Source organism: Gracilinanus agilis, chromosome 3 (assembly GCF_016433145.1).
Source record: "Gracilinanus agilis isolate LMUSP501 chromosome 3, AgileGrace, whole genome shotgun sequence".
Taxonomy (NCBI): Eukaryota; Metazoa; Chordata; class Mammalia; order Didelphimorphia; family Didelphidae; genus Gracilinanus; species Gracilinanus agilis.
In genome coordinates, this window is record NC_058132.1 from 594,129,584 (window position 1) to 594,146,883 (window position 17,300).

General features: G+C 40.1%; 1 protein-coding gene across 2 annotated transcripts in view; it reads right to left on the reverse strand.

Moving 5' to 3' along the window:
* Window positions 1–4,812: 4,812 nt before the first annotated feature.
* The window catches only part of CPB2 (carboxypeptidase B2), a 53,564-nt gene continuing 41,076 nt past the window's right edge, over window positions 4,813–17,300 (reverse strand). For both annotated transcript variants that reach the window (XM_044667449.1, XM_044667448.1), the window contains 3 exons: window positions 15,998–16,200; window positions 15,089–15,176; window positions 4,813–5,364 (listed from right to left, as the gene is read on the reverse strand). In XM_044667449.1, coding sequence (XP_044523384.1) covers window positions 5,180–5,364; window positions 15,089–15,176; window positions 15,998–16,200 — 476 coding nt within the window. In that variant the 3' untranslated portion in view covers window positions 4,813–5,179. The remainder of the gene's footprint in view (window positions 5,365–15,088; window positions 15,177–15,997; window positions 16,201–17,300) is intronic.

Below are 17,300 nucleotides of genomic sequence, written 5' to 3' on the forward strand. Positions count from 1 at the left end.
GGAAAATGAGCTGCAGAAAGAAATGGCACACCACTCCCATATCTTTGCCAAGTAAATATCAAATGGGATCACAGAGTCAGACACAATTGAAACAAGCAAATAACAACAACAAAAGATACACAAAAGATCAAAGTGAGTTTCTACTAGGAAAAAACAACTGAACTCAATAAAACTCTCCTGGGCAGAGATGAAACAAGGTGTTGGGATAATGGCCAGTAAGGGAGAAGGAAATGCCAGATACCAAATATAGGATTTGCCTTTCTCAAGCCTTTTGCAACTCTTAATTCTAGTATTATCCCTCTCTTAAATGATTTCCTATTTATCCTATATATAGCTTGCTTTGCATATATTTGCATGTTGACTCTCATTAAATTAGAAGTTCCTTGAGGACAGGAGGTAGGTGGGGGTGGGGGTGTGGGTGTCTCTCTCTGTCTTTTAGTATCCCCAGCCTTTACCATAGAACCTGGCACATATTAGGTACTTGATAAATGTTTAGTGACTCATTGCTACCAGATGATAAGCAGGACACAAGTCAGAGATTCCAGGCCTCTTGAAGTGATGATAAGAAAGGAGAGGGAAATCTCCAAGGGCAGGAAAGGTAAGGGAATTTCTGTGGCTATCTATTGATCATCTATTGATCAGTAATTCTCCAGGTGGCTATTTCTAAGGTATTTTACAACCACAAAAATCAAATGTCATCAAATTTTACTATTACAATCTAACATTTATGATTTTGCTTATAAAACATAGGAAGCATCTTAGAAACAAAAAGTTGAACAAATATTTTCCTACCAACCATTTTCATATACCCAAGACAATCTACCTATTCATTTCTTCCTTCTTCCATTTCTGATTTGTTATTCACCCTTTGTTAGCTGGACATTAAGCCCACCTATTTTCTCCGCATGGATTTAAAACTATATATCTTCAACTATGACAATTTAATAATGCAACTTCTAAAAAAAACTTTAAAAAATTCTGACTCATACAGGAAAATGGAAAAACATACAGTTAAGAATCATTATCTTTCAGACTAAAAGAAACCATAGTTAAGCCAATGAAATATATACATATTAAATTCATCATTTCCCAAACTGGACTTCATTGTCCTTGTCCAAAACCACTTCCCCTACATACTTCCCTATTACAGTCAAAGGCACTACAATCCTCCCAGTTCCCCAGGTTTGAAATCTTGATGCCATCCTAGACTCTTCACTCTCTCGCCTTCCATATCCAATCTGTTGACAAGGCACAGCAATTTTACATAAAATCTCTCTCATAAGCTCTCTTCTCTTATTCAAAACAATCTATATAGTAGCCTAGGAAAAAAAATCTCTAAATTTCACTAATTATAATATTTCAAAAATTATAGTAAGAAGGGAGAATGGGGAATCAATCAATAAACATTTATTAAGCATCTATTATGTACCAGGCACTATGCTAAGCACTGGGGATACAAATACATAAAATAGACAATCCCAGTCCTCAAGGAGCTTACATCCTAATGGGATAAAACAAAACACAAAAGGAAGCTGAAAAGCAGGGAAAGGAGGGACAGAGGGTAAGATCTTAAAGAATAATGAAGTTGTTCCAATAATTACTTTCCTTGGGCATCATGAAGTCAAAGAAGTCCCAAGGTCATGAAATCAGGTGAGAAATGAGGAAATATAATGTCCATGCCATTTTATAGGGGTTTTTTGGTTGGTTTTTTTTTTGCTTGTTTTCAGTAGAATTTGAGATTTAGCTGGTATGGGAAACTCCTAGAAAGAAAATTCTTTCTATTAATGCAGGTCTCTATTCCTTTTTGGCAACTTATGCTTTTATTGAGCTATGACACTGAAAGGTTAAGTGACCTGCCCAGAGACAATTAGTATGTCAGAGGCAAGATTTTACCCCACCCCAGATGGTTCCACCTACGAGCTGGTCTAGGTCTAGGTCTACAACCACTAAGACTGCCTCTCTCATTAGTCAACAGAAAAAATAAAATAAAAAATTAGAAAAGTGATTTTTCAATAGCTGCTATAATGCTTTAGAATTCTTTCTCTTTGCCTGCTGACTTCCCTGATGTCTCAGCAAAGTCTCACCTTCTATAAGAAGCCTCTTAGTGCCTTCCTGCTGAGGTAAAAGATAGCACTACATGGCCCTCATGTAGTGCTTGGGGACCTCAGGCATGGAGAGTAACCTTTGTATTCTCATTGCTTATCTCACTGCCAGGCATATAGTTAGCAATTCATAAATGCTATTTCTTGTAAGGGAGAGGAGTTGCATGTTCACACCAGATTCATAAGATTATAATAATAATCATAGCTAACATTTACATATGTACTAGGCACTGTGCTAAATGCTTTATACTTATTTTCTCATTTGATCTTGACAACAAACTTGGTAGGTAAGTGTTGTTATTATCACCATTTAACAAATGAGGAAACTGAGGCCAAAGTAGGCTAAGTGACTTGCCCAGAGTTATACTGCTAGAAATAGTAAGATGAATAGCTAACTTTTACATAGCTCTTACCATATATGCCAGGCATTATGCTAAGAACTTTGCAACTGTTATCTAATTTGATCCTCCCAGCAACCCTGAAAGGAAGGTGCAGTTATAATCTCCATTTTACAGTTGAGGAAGCTGGTCAAAGGAGGTTAAGTGACTTGCCCAAAGAACAGTAACAATAGCTAACATTTGTACACTATGTGCCAGGTACTCTGCAAAGTGTTTTCGAATTTTTGTATACCATTTGATCCTTACCTAAACCCTGGGAGGTAGATACTATTATTAGATCATTATAAGGTACCATTATTATCCCCATTTTACGAATGAGGAAACCGATACCAACAGAAGAAATGAATTTGCCACAGTTAGATCTTAAGCTGGGTTTGAATTCACAACTTCCCACCTCCAGGCCCTAGGGCAGCTGGAAAGGAACTCGAGAGGCCATCTAATGAAAATCTCTAATTTTACAGATGAGGACATCGAAGGGCAAGGGTGAGGGGAGACTTAGCCAAGGTCACGGGCAGGAGGCAACAGTACGTAAGGTATCTATCTGTACCCGGGTCCTCGTCCCACTTTCGCGCAGGAGTGCATCCTTCCTTCTCTCCCTCCCCACCGGCCCCGCCCCCTCGCAAGCACAGACTTAAACACGGACAGCTTACCTCCGCCCCGAGCTCCCTCCGAGGGCGCTCCCCGCCGCCCCCGCCGCCGCCGCCGCCGCCGCCACCGCCACCGCCGCCGCCACCGCCGCCTCCACCCCCGCCACCGCCCCGAGGAGCGGGGGAGGCGACTCCCTGTCCACGGCCCGAGCCTCGGGAAGAGGAGGAGCAGCGTGCGCGGCTCCCGGGAACGGACCCTCGGCTCGCGGGGGCCCCCGGGGGCTGCTGGGAAACGGAGCCCGCCCGCCGCTTAGCCAGGGTCAGGCGAGGGGTGAAAAAACTGGGAGAAGAGATGGGCCGCGGGACGGAGTTGGGGAAGGTGGGGGAAGAACGGGAGGAACAGAAGGAGCAGGAGGAAGAGGAGTAGAAAGAGAAAGTGGAAGAGGAGAAGGAGGAAGATGGGCTAGGTGGGGAAAGGCTTCAGTAAAGGTAAATAAAGAGAAACTGCCGAGAGGACACGACCAGGCCGCCTAAATATTCCCCTTCGCTCAGTCGCCGGAAGCTGAGAGATCATTCGACCAGGCAGAGGCAGTTTCCGGCCACCGGATTAGTCGTCAGTGCGCAGACTCCACTCGTCACGGCCACGCCTCTCCCCGAAGCCACCGGATTAGTCGTCACTGAGCAGGCGCCTTTCGTCACGGGCACGCCTCTCCTCGAGGCCTTGCCTCTGAGGAAAGATTGAGCAGAGAGGGGGCGGGGTTTGTGTCTTGCGGAGATACTATTGGGCATATGAAGAAACTCGCATTCATTTTTACTCTGTTAAGGAGCAAGAAAGCTGATTTTTCCCCCCTCCCCGCCCCCCCACGCCATCTTCAAGTTTCCAAAAGGACGCATACTAAATACACAAAATGCCACGTTAATTTTTAGAATTCGTTTCATTAATTCAACAGATATTTACTGAAGAATATTGAAGGGAGTTCTAATCCTGACTGCCACTTGTACTAGTTGTTATTCTTAATTCAATTGAATAAATAAACATTTATTAAGTGCCTACTATGTGCCAAACACTTGAGCTAAACTCTAGTACTAAAACAGGCAAAACCCTCCGCTACATTCTCTTCACATCCCTCCAATCAATTCGAACAATAGTTTCCTCATCTCCAAAATGAAGTGTTTAAGCTTCTTTTCAGGTCTGAAACTTTCGGATGTCTCCTGCCCTTTGCAAGTGAATGGTATCTAATTTTTTCCTCGGAGGAGTCCTTCTGCTCTCAAGAAGTCAGACTAAGGGGGCAGCTGGGTAGCTCAGTGCATTGAGAGCCAGGCCTGGAGATGGGAGGTCCTAGGTTCAAATCTGGCCTTAGACACTTCCCAGCTGTGTGACCCTGGGCAAGTCACTTAAACCCCATTGCCTAGCCCTTACCTCTCTTCTGCCTTAGAGCCAATACACAGTATTGACTCCAAGATGGAAGGTAAGGGTTTAAAAAAAAAAAAAAAAAGTCAGACTAAGAAAAGCATCCTGATTTATCAGATAAGGAATTAAAATCGAGAATAACTACATTCAAGAATTGCATTGACCTTCTACTAGCTGTCTGACCTTGGCTAAATTACTTTGAGTTGGGAAAGTTCACACAATAAATGTCCCTCACACAGATGACATTGCAGATCTAAACAACTATCCACTACACAGACACATTCACACACCAACAAAAACTAAGATCAAAGAAGGAAGTAATACATTGCTTTCTTTTATTTGAAGTGCAGAAGAAATTCCTTGAAAGTTTGGACCAAAAATTAGTAGATATAGATACTTTTTCCTATGCCTTCATTGAGTCATTAAAAATTGATGTATCATTTCCAGTCAGCAAGAACATAGGAATGGCTTTTAAAATTATTTTTAAAATAAAATTTAAGATACTGCATTATCTTATTCCCCTTCTCCCTGCCTCCAACAAGGAGCATTTATGCTGACTATATCCCTTTGATAAAAATATGAAAGGGTAGAAAAATCCTTCATATACACTAAAATTTTTTAAATCTGGCAAAAATAATTGAGTACAGCTATTATGAAATCAGTTATTTGAAATAGAGCATATTAAGTTTTAAGGATGACATGAGAAGCTATTGTAGAAACAGCTGAAAAAATTTCTGTCACTGTTGGTCTGATAAAACGTTCTGGCAATAAGAATCCATATTGGCCTTTATCTCGAAGTTCAATAGTAAAAGAATATTTGATGCCCAAGTCATAAGCCCAGTCATCTGAACCTCCAGGAGCCAAATCTGAAAAAATATGAAAAAATTAATTATTATCTGAAATATAGGTGCCCAGGAAATTATTTATATAATGACTATTTTATAACCTCAAGTTATGATCCCTATGAAATCTAATAAAATCAAAGTATCATTCCTAAAATGCATTCCCTCCTAACCTCCTTTCTGAAGCCTTTAAAAATCAACCAAAGATGCTATCTTCTACTACATGCAGCTTTCCTAATTCTTCCTGTTCCCAGTTGTGAGTGATTGTTTGCCTCTCAAACTATATTGTATTATATTATTGTTTGGCCACTTTAGTCATGTATGACTCTTCATAACTCCACCTGGGGTTTTCTTGGCAAAGATACTGGATTGGTTTACCATTTCCTTCTCCATCTCATTTTTCAGCTGAGAAAACTGAGGCAAACAGGGTTAAGTGACTTGTCCAGGGTCACAGAGCTAGTAAGTTTATGTGGCTAAACTTAGACTTAAGTCCTTTCTGACTCCAAGTGCAGCCCTCAATCCATTGTGCCACTATCCTTGTTGTATTATGCTTATCTATAGAGAGGAAGTACTTAGTAAAGGTTTATTCAATGAAATTATGACTATGTACATGTTGAGAGTCACAGCTGGATCTGGATCATGGATTAAGGGCTAGAATTAGAGTCAGGAAGACACTTTACTAGCCATATGACCATTGACAGATCACTCAAACTTTTAATACCTCAGTTGTGAGGCTCAAATAAGAAAATGAGTTTTGGCTTTGTAGCCATAATGTCTGGTAGAGTAGGCAGTTAATAAATTTTGAATTGAATGTTACATCTTTCTTAACTACCTTCAAATTTATAAACCTACAAAGATGAAAATAGCACCAGTCAATTACATGATAATTTGGTGATATAGGAAAAGCCCTGGATTTGTAGTCAAAATACTTGCATTTTTATTCTTAGCCCTTGAACTTACTAGTTGTGTGACCATGGGCAAGTCACAAGCTTTAGTTTCCTCATATGAATATAGAGATGATAATTTGTTCAACAAGTGCTTTGCAAACCTTAAATTCTTCCAAAGATTTTTATGGTGTGAACTGTAATGCAGGGTCTTGCATTGCAATATTTGCTTAGGCTCAGCTGTCAGTTACCCTGCATGGAATCTTGCCAATGACATATGCCATGGGGCAGGTGCCAACTGGCAGTTGGACTGAGACTATAAAAGTGCCTGCAAACCCAAGCCTGGGTTCTGTTTTCCCCTGACTTCACCTGGATCACCTACTTATCCCTGACCTTCCCTGGGGCCCTGGGTGGTAAAGGGTGGTGAAAGGGTAGTGAAGGGTGGTGGAATTGTGGGTAGGAAAATAGGATAGCCTAGATCTTGGGACCTTCCTTAAGAACAACCCAAATACATCTATTTCCTTTCCAACTGATTAGCTACAGGATTAAATCAATTACTAACCAGAGACCATTTAATTCTCTGTAGCCCTCAGCCTGCCAAAACATTCTTAGGACCTTAGCCAGCACCAGTCAGCTGACCATAGCAACAGCTTAGTAACACCTAAGCCCTCTTACCTTGGCTATTCCTTCCCAGTTTCAATAAATCCCTTAGCCTTTAATCAGAGAATCTTGTAATTATTCCTATACCACCAAAGCAAGGAAATTAGGGAAGAGGAGAGAATACTGAGCAGTTGGAGGTTCAGTTTGAGATTAAACCAAACCTCCATTGCTGGGACAGGAAGTTCAGTCAGTCACTTCCTGCCGGTCTTCCATCAACCAATAAGAGGCAGTTGCCCCAGCAGGGTAGGGCCGTCCACCAGCCACCTTAAAGGAGCCTAAGTGTGGAAGGCTAATTGGAGAAATAGGGTCTGGATAGAGCCTGTTATCTGGATTCCCTACCTGACCAATCCAGGCTGTGGCAGTCTTTGTGTTTGGTCCTAGTCACCTGAGCCCTGAAAAGCTCTGGTACCAGCAGGTTGGTTAATCCAAAAACAACTTGACCCCTCCAGGAGGCTATTAGAAGTCATTTAGAGAAATAGAGTCTGTAATAGATATTTTATCTGGATCCATTACAAAATCATTGGCAAGTAAAACTGTGTGTATGGTTTTTTTCTGCACTGCATGTCAGGACACAGACAGAATGGGTTATCTAAGGTAAAAATCTGAGACTCCTCTTTTGACTCCTTTTCGGATCCCCACTTTTCTTAATATTCTTATTGGAAAGCTTTGAGTCCTTAGCAGACCAACAGCTACTGAGTTAACAATTTCTCTCCTTGATAATTAAGAAGCCTGAACTCCAAAAAATATATTACTTAAACAATCAAGGCCAGAGAAAGATCAAGCTAGACAAGACTTTATCTGACCAGGTGCAATCCTGTAAATCAAGAGGATAGGACTCAATTAGTAAAAATCTCTATGAAATATATTTCGGCTCCCAGAATTAACTTCTTACTAATTGGTGGTTAGAATTCAGCCTTGATCCCTGTTCTATCTTTACTTTGAAGCCTCCAAGGATTTTCTTTTATGTGATTTATAACCTCTGTCAGCTGTAAGTTTTTCTTTGTGCTCTTTGTGTGAAAACAGTATATAATAAACTTTAAACTCCATAGCAGGTTGGAGCAGTTATGAGCTAAACATTTAGTCTGACTGTTCTCATCCAATCCAACACCACTAAATGCCACTCGGGACCCCCAAAAATATAAAGCTGGATCTCTATACCTAACAGCTAGCAAGGAAGATTTACTAGGCACTTAGCTTCCAGGATTTGAATTTATACCTATACCAAGTTCATTCCCAGCTGAGCTTGCTCAACCTTAATAATATCCATCCCAATCTCCTGCTAGACTAGTTACTGGCTCCAAGGCCCCTAGTAGTGACTTTACTACCTGCATAACAGAACACTCCTCCAAATAAAACCTCTCTGGCCACTTCTGCCTTAAGTAAAACCTCCCAGGTATGAATACTATCCCTCTAAGTATAACCTTTCTAGTGTGTCATTTGAAATTATTGTAAGCCCTGGAAAACTACGTCTCCCAGGACTCTCTCTGCTACAACTTCCCCTGACACCTCCCACTTCCTTTGGAGGTGTCAGGGAAAGTATAAAAGAGAAAGTTTGGCACTTTTTGGGGCTATGACCCTGGAGGCGGGCTAGCTCTCTCCACCCTAGAAGCAATGCTCTCTACCCTGAGACCCTGATCTCTCTCTTGACCCCTTTTTCCCTTTCCTCCTACCTCCTAGTTTTTCCCTAGACCTTCCCCTTTCTAAGTAAAATAAAACCCTAGCTATTCAAACCCTAAAGTTGTTCTGATCATTCATTTGAAGGGCTCTGGTCAATTTCTCCCTTCTTCCTCCCCTCCCCTCCTCCCCTTCCCCCCCCCCCACTCCCAGGACCGCTACCTTCTTTTCCCTTCCTCTACCTTCCTCTCTCCTTTCTCCCATCCATCCTACCTTCCTTCCATCACCTTCACTACACACTAGGTATGGACATTTCTCTAAGTACAACCTATCTATAATTTAGTTGCTATGGTAAAAAATATTTCATCAATGGATCAACATTTATTAAACATCTACTATACAAGGGCAACTAGATGGCACAGTAAATAGAGCTGCTGTGCTTGGAGTTAGGAAGATTGAAGTTCAAATCCAGTCTTCTAACTGTATGACCCTAGGCAAATCACTTAACCCTTTTTGCCTCTATTTCCTCAGCTGAAAAATGAGGTGGAGAAGGAAATGACAAACCACTCTAGTATCTTTGCCAAGAAAATCCCAAATGGGGTCATGAAGAGTCAGACACAACTAAAACAACCACATGACAACAACAGATATGCTAAGTACTTTCTGCAGGGAATGATCCCTTTCTGATTTAGCCAGGCTAATCCTCAGACAAAAGATGTGATATGTTATATATTACCTGCTAGTTCTCAAGATCTTTCCAGTTTGGTGGGACCCACTAGACATTATTTCCATTGGTGTAGGCTGTGAGAATCTAGGTTTACCTTTCCAAAATGATAAAGCATCAGAGTAGGATCTACATGAAGGTGTAAAGTATAAACATCAAAACAGTATAGAAATGTGATTTGTCATTCTCATGAGTTTTTAAACATACTTCTTGTGAATGAAGCTGAAAAAATGTTCCACTTCACCTCTCCTACTACTGCATGATGGCTGTTAGCTATATTAAATCTGATCCTGAAATAGCCGTGCAAAAAAAAAAAAAAAAAAAAAAAAAAAAAAGACAGGATAATATTAACTTTATTGACAAAAATATAAAGAAACCAAAAAGTCTGGGAGCAACTGGGACCTCATCCCCATTAATGAAATCAGCCTTGTTTCTATCGCAACCATCATCCAGGAAAGCAACCCTTATAGATGTGGACCTAGCCACTGCTTCTATAGCCCCACTTCTAGAGCAAAGACCCAGAAAAAAAAATTCTAATGTCAAAGTCCATGGAGTTATCCAATGGTTTAACATCTGATATGGTTTTAATAATGAAAAATAATCTAATGAGGGCCTTAGAGCATATCTAGATCACCTAACATGAAGGCACCTTGTTTCTCCTACCATATTCCCCTACTGTTGGCTAGGAGTAACCTCCTTTGGTTGGCGGCATAAATGAAACCACCTATATCTTTATAACTGGCTAGGATAGTCACTCTTGCCTGTGCACCTTCTACATACAGAGGGTAAAGATTACAGTTCACTCTCATCATGGATGTCATGAACAGACCAGGAGGAAGAGGATAGCTTCCCCCTTATCTTTTTAGCCAAGTTCCAGCCCTAAGAATTGTCTCTCGTCTATGCTGTTTGTCCCTCTCTGTTTCATGCATATATACACGTTCAGACTATATTTTCTCATACATGTTTTCCATTCTCTCTCCCTCCCAGGGAGATATACTCCAGGGAAACTCTATGCCTTCAGGGAATTCTTATGTCATACCCAGGTCTTGAATCCACCCAATACTTGAGTTTTGGGATCCCCAAATCTAAATGTTTAGCTTGCCTCTCAATATATGAATTTTTATGCTTCCTAATATATATCTCAAAGGACTATCTAAACCTTATATAATGTAATCTATGAATACTTGTCAAGGAAACACTCCTTCCAAATTTCTCCTCTACTATATAAATTCCTTTTTTAAAACAATTTCAGATTTGGGTGTTTATTCTTGTGACTGGCATTGATCATAGAACTATAACAGTAATTGGTCCTTTATGTTAAACCAAAGAGTAAATGCCATGTAAGTTTAGGCTTCTAAGGAAATGTAGAACTAGACTGTGGGGGGGCCTTGAATACTGGGCTGAAAATTTTGAAGAATAGCATCTCAGAGAGTGTAAAACAACCATGATTATAAATTCCTGCCATTCCTCCAGTGTAGATTTTTACAGTATAGAGAACTGTCCTAGGTGCTGTCAACATGGAATCTAGAAACCCCAAACTTATAGCCTAGTAAGATCTGATGAACCCCTAGTTTTAGGACTAGCTTATAAGTTGGAGACCCCAAAACTTGTACTTGTTCCCTGTTCCCGTGAGAATCCATCCTGAAGGGAATCTCAGACTAGCAGTTTCAGACTATCAAGTGACTCTTTAGCAGCAGTCTCATAAGCTGAAGGCCCTGAGTTCGATCCTTAAAAGGGGGGGGGGGTGATGCATTGGAAGAGGCTTCTGGAGACAAGAAGAGTCACTTGGCTTGGGCTTGGCCTCACCTGACTGGGATTGTCTTTTACCTAAGGGTCCATTATTCAGTCTGAAATTGCTAGCCTGAGATTTCCTTCAGGTTGGATTCTCACAGGAACAAGTACAAGCTTTGGGGTCTCCAAATTACAAGCTAGTCCTAAAGCTTATCAGATCTTACTAAGCTACAAGTTTGGGGTTTCTAGATTCCATGTTGACAGTGCCTTATTCTATTTAATAATTTATTTATGAATGTTATACTTATTTGTAAGCTACACTCCTCTCTGTTATAGTCATTTTAGAAATAGAAACTTCACCTGTGCTATTTAGTAACATATACTGTGTCAACATGGAATCTAGAAACCTCTAAACTTATAGCCACATGGGATCTGATAACCAACCCCCCCAAGATTAGTTAGCTTGAAAGTTGAAGAACCTAAATTTGACCTTGTCACAAGAGTTTCTCCCAGAGGGAAAGCCCAATTTCACTAGTTTCAGACTAACAATAGACCTTAAAGTATTTTAGGTGGAGTTAAGTCTTTTTTTTTTTAATCCATACCTTCTGGAGGCAGCTGGGTAGCCCAGTGGATTGAGAGTCAGGCCTAGAGACGGGAGGTCCTAGGTTCAAATCTGGCCTCAGACACTTCCCAGCTGTGTGACCCTGGGCAAGTCACTTGACCCCCATTGCCCACCCTTACCAATCTTCCACCTATGAGACAATACACAGAAGTTAAGGGTTTAAACAAAAAAAAAATTAAATTAATCCATACCTTCTGTCTTGGAGCCTATACTGTGTATTGGCTCCAAGGCAGAAGAGTGGTAAGGGTTAGGCAATGGGGGCTAAGTGACTTGTTCAGGGTCACACTTCTGGGAAATGTCCCTTCTCTAGGTTTGGCTCTCAATCCACTGAGCTACCCAGCTGCCCCTAGAGTTAGCAGTCTTAATCAAGTCTTTTTGTCCTGGTAGATTCTCCCTTTGTGTCAGAGTCCTTTTCCAAGGTAGCCCAGCCTCAGCTGGATCTTCAGCTTATGAGACTGCTGCTAAAGAGTCACTTGACAGTCTGAAACTGCTAGTCTGAGATTCCCTTCAGGATGGATTCTCACGGGAACAGGGAACAAGTACAAGTTTTGTTCTGTGATGGCTTGGGCTCTTTGTCATGTGATTTGTGCACATAATAAGTTGTTTTTCTGAGGGATTCCCACCCCAAGCACTGTAATCAGAAGTATATCTGGTTAGGAACTCCATTGCCCTTTGTAAATTGCCTCCTAATGTGCTGGATGTTACTGTCACTCATCTCCCAAAAGCCTAAAATGGTCTCCCCAACCTCCACAAGCCTATCAAGAAAGATACTTGGGTGTACATCTTCCCCCTGCCTCAGTTTCTCAAAACTGCCCCAGCAATCTGGGTGACGTGCGTGAATCCTCATGGCTTCAGCTAGATCTTCTCTACAGCGCATAAGCCATGTTAGCATGGGATGAAAGCTCTAGATCTTCATACTGTTCTGGCCACAAGGCTAAGTTGGGATTACTCCTAGTTTCTGCTATAAATTTTGCCTTTTTGCTGGGGGTATATAGCTCAGATAAAAGTAAATCAACATCTCCAAAAGTTGGATCATAAAGACAAAGGGCCCTCCTAAATTCTCTCATTGACTTGTGGGGGTTGAGATAATATTGTGGGAATCTTCTTTTCAGGATTTCCAAGTCCCCGCCAGAGAAAGCTTTGTACCCCCTTGACATGTAGGATCCCAGAATCAGGCTGTACAACTGTGCAGGCACAGAGGGGCAAAATGGTGACAGCAGCCTCAGTCCCCTGTGTCTTTTCTTCATTGTTCCCCTTAGTTTTATCTGTAGCCTTATCCTGGTTTGTCCCCTCAATAAATTCTAGTTGTAAAATAGTCTTAGAATCAATTTCCTTGCCCTCTCTTATCTGCCTGTTTATCTCAGTGAGTTCCTTGATTTGTAGTTTCAGCGCCTCAGTGATTTGGGTGGTATCATCATTCTTGCCAAACATATGTCTAAATAGTTTTCTGAGGGCCCAGTAGCCTTGAAACAGTGACATTGCCCCACAAGTTGGTATGAAGGCCATAATCTGCCCAATGTTAATCATCAACCATTTGTATGTATTATAGAGGTTAAACAGTTCCATCAAATATTGGGATATTAATATGACCCATAAATTCTAAGCCCCTGACCACAGGCTATAGAGCAGAAAATGCTGCTCACAATTATGAAAATCATTCTACCTAGAGAATAATCCATGTTGTAACTTGTTAATAAGGTCCAGAAACCGTAGCTGGCTCTGCCAAATTTTAAGAATGAGCAAGCACAGGGAGATGGCTGGGGAACTCAACCCTCAGGTGGGGGAAGGGAGGCAAGCTGATGGAACTCCACTTCCCCCCTTCCTTGCCAGTACAGGACCCTGGCTGCTAATCCTAACTGAAAAATGGTGGACCAGTGGCTATTGGTGCTGATCTGACTAAACCTCTTCAAAGCTGGACTAGAAGGTGATGGCTCTTCTGATAGGATCTAATCCCCAATCAAGGATGGATAATATGTTCAAAGATGCCTTCACAGCTGATCTCTCTCACAGGTTCCCAACTGCCACAAAAGCAGGAAAATGGAGATTGGTTCTAGGTAAGTAAATACAGGCCAAGGTTGCCTTGATCAGAGGATTCTCACACCAACTGACTGAATTTAAACAAGGTTTTAATAACTTGAAGGGTAAAGGATTGATGGAACATGAAAGGTGAGAGGGATAGGTCAAATCCTTCTAATAATCTTCAGTGATGACAGGATGGCTTCTCCCCTAATGGGGCAGAAGCCCCCACAGAAATCTTGTTTCCCTAACTTCTATCACGCTATTCTACTTCACTATATAAACTAAGTATAAGTACAAGATGGTTTATAGATGAAATTGATTGAAGATCAGTTGTTATTGAGGTTTTGTTGTTGATAACTGCTAGCTGGATATCTTTGCAGCAGTATTAAATCAAGGTCAGTGTGAGATAGTCTTATTAGATTGACTATAAGGGTAAAGGGCTGAAAACCACCAAGCTCTTCTGGTCAGAGTTGCGCTAGTACTCAGAAAGTAATAGTATCCCACCACCCTCTTTCCTTTCAGCACCCCGTACCCAGAATGAGTGAGTCTCTCAACTTGGGGTACTCCCTTATATACCCACATTCTAATTGCCCTTAACTGCCCCTCTCTTGGGGTTCCATGGAAGCATACCCCACTTGGGATTCCTTAACTTACAGTGTGTATATATACCCTTTCCTTCTACGTAGAATCACTATTAATTATCAGTTCCAAGACAGAAGAGCAGTAAAGGGTTGGTAATGGGGGTTAAGTGACTAGCCTAGGGTCATAAAACTAGGAAGTGTTTGAGGTCATATTTGAACCCAGAATCTCCCATCTCTAGACCTGGCTCTCTAACCCCTAAGCCAGTTAGCTGCCTCCTAAAATATATTTTGTTCAGTCATTTTTTTCAGTCATCTCTGATTCTTTGGGACCCCACTTAAGGTTTTCTTGGCAGAGATACTGGAATGGTTTGCCATTTCTTTCTCCAGCTCATTTTACAGATGAGGAAACTGAGGCAAATAGGATTTAGTGATTTGTCCAGGGTCACATAACTAGGAAATGCCTGAGGCCAGATTTGAACTCACAAGGATGTGTCCATCCACTGTACCACCTAACTGATATATATGTAGGTAGGTAGGTAAATATATACATACACACATAAATATATACATATTTAGTTACCATATATAAATATAGTTACTAAACAGCACCAGTTACTATATATAGCTACATATAAACACATATATAAAATATACACAGATTATATGTGTATATATTTTTACTAAATATCATAGGTGAAAATTCTGTTTCTAAATGACAAAAACATATAATATATACATAAATACATCATATGTAATATATCATATATAAGGAGAATGGTAGAGGGTCAAAGGAAAGGAGAAAAATATATACTGTACAGAGTATATAGAAGATAATAAAAGAGAAAAATATACCACATATAAATGCTTGTATAACAATTGACAGTTTTCAAAGAACTTAAATAATGATACTTACAGATTGTTTGGGCACCCGGGCCATGTATGTAATAAGTATTTTCATTAACTCTCCGAATAGCTTCAACTGCTTGAATTGCCACTAGAGACTGATAGTAATAAGATATGGGATTTTTGTTAGTGCCCAACTGGAAGTGGTTAGCAAGTGTAACATTACATTTCATTTATAGACTAACCTTAATTTTAGTAGAGCGAATAGATGAAAATAGAGATTTACAACAAAACAACTTGATATGATATAATACAACAGATAAATGAGCCTTGTACTACAAAAGGATTATTTGCTTTATATACATATTTGCATTGTAAGAGTTTTAGGTAGCAAGCACCTCTAAGCATATATGAAAACAGAGACATATGGTCCAGACAGACTTGAATAGAGAGGGAGGAACCAGTTTCAAGGAAAGAAGACATTTGGACCATGAAGATGAAAAGATCCAAGGAACTCGGCTGAGCAAACTCCCCAGCAAAGATGCTCTACTAAGGGAAGCTGTGTGAAGTCTGAATAAAGAAAGAGCTTCTAGATCCTGTGGCACCAGGAGTTGAACTGGGGGTTGCTTTTGCCACACATGCATCCTATAGATATACTTTACCAATATTGCATCCTAAATTTGAGCCCACTCTTTCTATGAATGCTGTGTATATTTGTGGAAGAGTGTGCCCCAGATTTGTGAGGGGAATATTTTTAGCTGTACTTACAATACCAACATAATAAATACTTTTGCCAAGAGTTTTAAAAAATCATATGCTCTTTGAGAGCAAAACTATAGCAATTTTTTCTTTGTATTCACAGTGCTTGGCACATTATTCGCATTTAATAAAGACTTGTTGACTGATTAATGATCCAGAATTTTAAAATATTTCTTGAAATGTTAATGTGAAGTAATTTTTTTTCCCAAGAATCACTTACTAGTTCTTCATGATCTTTACTTTTGCTTGTAGTGTAGGAGTATGGAAACAGTACCATCTGAGAATAGGAATGCATAGATATATATCCTTTAATGTGATCCAGATTTCTCCTGAGGAAATTAGCTACTGCCTTTACTTCTGGTTCAGACTCAGGATATGGTCCACAATAAGTTTCTCTACATGATGAGTTCGATGCACCTATCTCTGGAAGAGAAATCAATAGAAATGATCACTAAGAGATGCAAATGGAATGGATTCTTCAGGACTCCGTCCCTCTACATTATCTTTTGAAGTCTCTTGCTTACCTCTTTAAAGAGACCGTCTAAGGGGAAGCTGGGTGGCTCAGTGGATTGAGAGTCAGACCCACAGACAGGAGATCCAGGGTTCAAATCTAACCTCAGATACTTCCTATCTATTTGACCCTGGGCAAGCCACTTGACCCCCTTTGCCTAGCCCTTACCACTCTTCTGTCTTAGAACCAATACCCAGTAATGTTCTAAAATGGAAGTTTTTAAAAATAAATAAATAAAAATAAAAAATAAAGAGACGGTATAAGAATCACTGAGGAGAATTATATTCGACCTATGGAATTGTATTCCAACTAGCATATCTCTGGTTCTTGTTGAATGTTAAGCTTATGAATTTTTTCTGGATTTTATTTCTTTTGGTAATAAATACCAAAACTGAAATTTGAACTGCATTTTTCATGACTCCAGATGAGGTCTTTCCAGTTATTAAAAAAAAAAAAACACCACTATATTTGGAGTTAAAAGACCTCAGTTTTGCTATTGTAATCATAGTCAAATAATGTAACATTTCTGAACCTCAATTTTCACATGAGTTAAATGGTATTATAATAATAATAACTGATCTACCTACTTCATGGGATTATTTTGATAATTTAATAAGATAATGGCATTGATATGTGTTGTAAACTATAATTGCTATAAAATACCAGTAATTATCATTTCTGCATGACCATACAGGATGACTAAAAGCCCAAAAGGCATATTGTTGAACATATACATGTAATAACAGCAGAAATTTGGAACAAATGAGTGAAATGGAGTCACTCCTGGCTTCTTTTTTCTTGCTTTTCCCACCTTAATTTTCATGGGCTACTCAAGCAACTGAGGTGGGAGGGGGCTGAAGGAAAACAATGACATCAATAAACCCATATAGACTCTATAAAGGTTCTTTGAGTGCTTTGAAATGGATTTGGGGAAGAAAGTAAGATTTACAAAAACTTTTTTACTCTAAGATAGGCATAGATATGGGACATGCATATGGGTCTTGATGACAAG